Raw genomic sequence first — 5467 nt, 5'->3', positions numbered from 1 at the left:
AAGGGGTTGTGGTCATCATGGTTCTAGAACACTAACAGAAGGGGTTGTGATCGATGTGCCATTCTGATCATGCGCGCCGCGACCGACATAGCTAGTTCATTAGCTAGCCAGTAAGTAACTCCCCAGTATGTGTTGATGTGTCGTTAGCTAAGCTAGCCAGTAACTCCCCCGTATGTGTGTGATGTCCGTTAGCTAAGCTAGCCACTGTAGCTAGCCAGTAACTCTCCCGTATGTGTGTATGTTCGTTAGCTAAGCTAGCCACTGTAGCTAGCCAGTAACTCCTCCAGTATGTTTTGATGATTCGTTAGCTAAGCTAGCCACTGTAGCTAGCCAGTAACTCCCCCAGTATGTGTTGATGTTCGTTAGCTAAGCTAGCCACTGTAGCTAGCCAGTAACTCCTCCAGTATGTGTTGATGTGATGTAGCTAGTTCGTTAGCTAAGCTAGCCACTGTAGCTAGCCAGTAACTCCTCCAGTATGTGTTGATGTGTCGTAGCTAGTCGTTAGCTAAGCTAGCCACTTGAGCTAGCCAGTAACTCCTCCAGTATGTGTATGTGATGTTCGTTAGCTAAGCTAGCCACTGTAGCTAGCCAGTAACTCCCCCAGTATGTGTTGATGTTGCGTTTAGCTAAGCTAGCCACTGTAGCTAGCCAGTAAACTCCTCCAGTTGTGTTGATGTGATGTAGCTAGTACATGTAACTAAATCCCTCTCTAGCCTAGTTTATAGCCTACATACGTATGCATTGAGAAACTGAATTTTCATGTAAATGGACAAAGTATATCGTATCCTACCTTTACAAAAAAAGATTGCAGAGTGCAGTCCAAAATAAGTTATTTTTTACTGCAGTAATTTTGTTCTGCAATTACTGCTTCCAAAATAACACTTGTCGACTGGAATATTATTTTGTAACGGTGACTACAAGTAGCTATGCAAAATGTTGTGGCGTAGCAAAACTACGCAGCCCTGCGATTTATAACCGGATGCAAGAACGCAGGATGGCCTTTTTGCGTAGCGTTCTTGCGTTACATACGTAGAGTAAAAACTAGGCTTCAGTGACAGTCAGTAAACCAACCTCTGTCCGGTAGTTGTGGGAGAAACTCTAATGCTGAATTTGGTATGCACTTATGCACACAAAAACTATAAAATATTATTATTGCCAATATTATCATGTCATTTAAATAAAACACCAATAAAACCATTTTGGAGGATCAATGTGTCTTGTCACTATAACTGCATGTAAATGACAAATTGTTTTAATTGCAAAACATTTATTTTAATCAAACCTTTTTTTATATATATAGTCATTTAGTAGAACCTATTAAATTGGTCAGCCAGTGTGGCATGTCCTGCGCACTGCGAGCAGCGGCATCACCGACTGGTACAAACAACCATTCAATATGTCTTCCTCCATGGGCAGCGGGATGTTCCCCGGCCAGCAGTCCGCTGGTCCTCACCCTGTCGGCGGCCCGGGTCAGCCGGGACTACTGTCTGGAGCTCCAGGGAACAGGGTCCAGGGCCCCAACACTCTGGTAGACGACCTAGAGGCTTCTTTTGAGGTACGAGAGCGACAACTCCCCTCTCCTGGTGGACGCTAGCTTGCCGTGGTATAGCTAACGTAACGATACTAGCTAGGCTAGCTAGCCGTGGAATAGCTAACGTAGTGATACTAGCTAGCTGTGGTATAGCTAACGTAACGATACTAGCTAGCCGTGGTATAGCTAACGTAATGATACTAGCTAGCCTAGCCAGCCGTGGTATAGCTAACGTAATGATACTAGCTAGCCTAGCCAGCCGTGGTATGCTGTCTCTTGATAGCAGTGTTGGGTACAGGTGTCTCTATAGCAGTTAACAGGGTTTCTTAATACCGTGTTGGTAACAGCGTTGCTGCTGATGCCAGTTGGTACGGTGTCTCTCTGATAGGCCAGCTGTGGTCACGAGGTGTTGATAGCAGTGTAGGTACGTGTCTCTGATAGGCCATGTGGTAACAGGCTGTTCTCTCATAGCCAGTGTGGTAACAGAGGTGCTTGATAGCAGTGTGGTAAACAGCGTGTCTCATATAGGCAGTGTGGTTGAACAGCTGTTCTCTTGTAGGCGTGTGGTAACAGGTGTTCTTGATAGGCAGTGTCGGTATAAGGGATGTTCTCTGAGACCAGGTGGTAAAGGGTGTACTCTCTGATAAGGCCAGATGTGGTCACACGCGTGTCTCTAGACTAGCCGTGTGTAACAGGTCTCTCTCTGTAGGCCAGAAAGATAAAGGGGCTCTTGATAGAGCCGCTGTAGGTATCAGAAACGTGATCTCTTACTAGGCCGATGTGTAACAAGGGTGTTCTCTGATGGCAGTGTGGTACAGGGTGTGTCTCAATCTGATTCGGCATTGTGGATAACAGGGTGTGCTCTGAATAGGCCAGTGTGATCAACAAGGTGTCTCTCTTGATAGGCCAGTGTGGTAAAGGGTGTCTCTCTAGAACTTAGGCCAGCTTGCTAACAGGGGCACACGGTGTGGAGGATGCGCTTGTTTAAATACACCGACAGTCATGAACGCCAGCTGCCGACCTCACACGTGGGCATACAGCCGGTAGAACACACACCACACACACACACCACACACACACACAACACCACACACACACACAACAACACACATCTAGAAAACCCTCACAACTTCGTGTTAATTGATGTTACCATGTGTACCTGTGTGTGTGTGTGTTGGTGTGTGTGTGTGTTGTGTGTGTGTTTGCTGTGTGTGTGTGTGGTGGTGTGTGACCTGGTGTGTGTTGGTGATCCGGTGTGTGTGACTGTGTGTGTGTGTGTGTGTGTGTGTGACTTGTGTGCTGTGTGTGTGTGTGTGTGTGTGTCTGTGTTGTGTGTGTGTGTGTGCTGTGTGTGTGTGTGTGTGACTGTGTGTGTTGTGTGATGTGTGTGTGTCGTGTGTGCTTGTGTGTGTGTGTGTGTGTGTGTGTGTTGTAGTTCTGGCGGAGCCTGCACGGCGGCAGCGTTTGAGGGAGTTTGTGAGCCCCTCATTGGGCGCACCTGGACATCGCCGGGGAGGATGACCAATAAGGACGAGGTACGGTAGTCTTCTGGAAACTTATCTCAGAGCTTTTGTTGTTGGTTTACTCACTGAGACTTCGTCTCATACTGAGTATCTCAGATTTCATGCTCTTTTTTGCAAAAAAGACCTGGCCAAAATAGCGAGACACACAAGTTTAAAACATGTACACGCGTAAACCTTTAAACAGTACAGTTTAAAGTTTACTTTGGGGGGGAACGCTAAAATAAAGACTTTAACTGTAGAACTGATCAATGCAGCATCATACCAGGTCAGTTTCATCCTTAAAAACTAAAACAAAAATGAGAGAAGATATTGGGTGCAGAAGGGCAGCTTATGTATTTGACCTCTACAGCTTCTGTGAAATGAGCGTCACACATACTGGAGGAGTTACTGGCTAGCTACAGTGGCTAATTAGCTTTGAATCTAGCTACGACACATCAAACACATACTGGGGAGTTACTGGCTAGCTACAGTGCTAGCTTAGCTTACGAACATACAACACATACTGAGGAGTTACTGGCTAGTTACAGTGGCTTGAGCTTAGCTAACGAACTCACACATACTGAGGAGTTACTGGCTAGCTCAGTGGCTAGCTTAGCTACGACACATCAACACCATACGGAGGAGTTACTGGCTAGTTACAGTGGCTAGCTTAGCTTACGAACAATCAACACATACTGGGGAGTTACTGGCAGCTAGTGGCTACTACAGGGCTAGCTTAGCTAACGAACGCATCACACAACATACTGGAGGATACTGAGCTATCATGGCTAGCTACAGTGGGCTAGCTTAGCTACGAACTAGCTACGACACATCAACACATACTGGAGGAGTTTACTGGCTAGCTACAGTGAGCTAGCTGTAGCTTACGACACTCATATCAACATACTGGAGAGTTACTGGCTAGTTACAGTGGCTAGCTTAGCTTACGACACATCAACACATACTGGAGGCGGATTACTGGCTAGCTACAGTGTAGCTACAGGTAGCTTAGCTAACACAGATACAATCAACACATACTGGAGGTTTACTGGTAGCTTAGCTAACGAACTAGCTATGACACATCAACACATACTGGAGGAGTTACTGGCTAGCTACAGTTGCTAGCTTATTACGACTAGCTACACACGATCAACACTTACTGGGGAACTTACTGGCTAGCTAATGAACTAGCATGTGATCACACTGTCTGTTAGTTCTAGAACATGGGTGATGAGCCACACCCCTTCTGTTAGTGTTCTAGAACCATGATCGATCACAACCCCTTCTGTTAGTGTTCTGAACCATGATGACTCACACCCCTCTTGTGTTTCAGAACATGATGACAACCCTTCTGTTAGTGTTCTAGAAACATGATGACCACAACCCTTCTGTTAGTGTTTCTAGAACCATGATGCACCACAAACACTTCTGTTAGTGTTCTAGACCATGATGACCAAACCCCTTCTGTTAAGTGTTCTAGAACCATGAGATCCACCCCTTCTTTTGTTAGTTTCTAGAACCATGATGATCACAACCCTTCTGTTAGTGTTTAGACCAGATGACACAACCCCTCTGTTAGTGTTCAACCTGATGACTCAAACCCCTTCTGTTGTGTTCTAGAACATGTATGACACAACCCCTTCTGTTAGTGTTCTAGAACCAGGTGACACAACCCTTTGTTAGTGTTCTGAACATGATGTCACAACCCTCTTCGTTAGTGTTCTAGAACCATGATGATCACAACCCCTTTTGTTTAGTGTTCTAAACATGATTGATCACAACCCCTTCTCGTTAGTGTTCAGAACAATGATGACCTTTTTGTTCTAGAACCATGAGACTCAACCCTTCTGTGTGTGTTTAGCGAAATACCAGCACCGTGCATGATTAACCCGCTTCTAGGATTTAGTAATTCTAGACACCACTGTTAGTTCAAGAACTAATACCTTCGCTAGTGTGTCGTAAACCACTGCAATCAATTTTTTTTTAGACAGGCACAAACTGCCTGTGTTAACTGATCTCAAGTTGTTATCAGAACCATGATTGAGTGCAACTTCTTTGTCGCCATGATGATCACCTCTTCTTTTTCTAGAACCATGATGACCAAACCCCTTCTGTTAGTGTTCTAGAACCATGATGATCACAACCCTTCTCGTTAGTTCTAGAACCATGGATACAAACCCTTCTGTTAGTGTTCTAGACCATGATGACACAACCCTTTCTGTTAGTGTCTCCGTGAACCCTTGATGACACAAGACCCCTTCTGTTAGTGTTCTAGAACCATGATGATACAACACCCTTCTGTTAGTGTTCTAGAACCATGATGACACACCCTTCTGTTAGTGTTTAGAACATGTGACCCACCCCTTCTGTTAGTGTTCTAACCATGATGATCACAACCCCTTTGTTAAGTGTTCTTAGAAGTGATTTAGAAGTG

The 5467-nt window shown here is 45.1% G+C and overlaps 1 protein-coding gene and 1 long non-coding RNA gene across 3 annotated transcripts in view; both read left to right on the top strand.

Annotated features, from left to right (window-relative positions):
- Positions 1 to 1339: 1339 nt before the first annotated feature.
- Positions 1340 to 5467, top strand: part of med28 (mediator complex subunit 28) — a 33208-nt gene continuing 29080 nt past the window's right edge. Inside the window, exon 1 of one of the 2 annotated variants that reach the window (XM_070440538.1) lies at positions 1340 to 1555. In XM_070440538.1, coding sequence (XP_070296639.1) covers positions 1397 to 1555 — 159 coding nt within the window. In that variant the 5' untranslated portion in view covers positions 1340 to 1396. The remainder of the gene's footprint in view (positions 1556 to 5467) is intronic. The other variant, XM_070440537.1, reaches the window with a different exon arrangement.
- Positions 2972 to 5467, top strand: part of LOC112074439 (uncharacterized) — a 3319-nt gene continuing 823 nt past the window's right edge. The window contains exon 1 of the long non-coding RNA XR_002894739.2: positions 2972 to 3066. This is a non-coding gene — a long non-coding RNA (uncharacterized lncRNA). The remainder of the gene's footprint in view (positions 3067 to 5467) is intronic.

The sequence above is a fragment of the Salvelinus sp. IW2-2015 genome, unplaced genomic scaffold (assembly GCF_002910315.2).
Source record: "Salvelinus sp. IW2-2015 unplaced genomic scaffold, ASM291031v2 Un_scaffold2636, whole genome shotgun sequence".
In the NCBI taxonomy this organism is placed as follows: domain Eukaryota; kingdom Metazoa; phylum Chordata; class Actinopteri; order Salmoniformes; family Salmonidae; genus Salvelinus; species Salvelinus sp. IW2-2015.
Note: the sequence above shows the minus strand (reverse complement) of the source record. Positions and strands in the feature narration are given on the sequence as shown.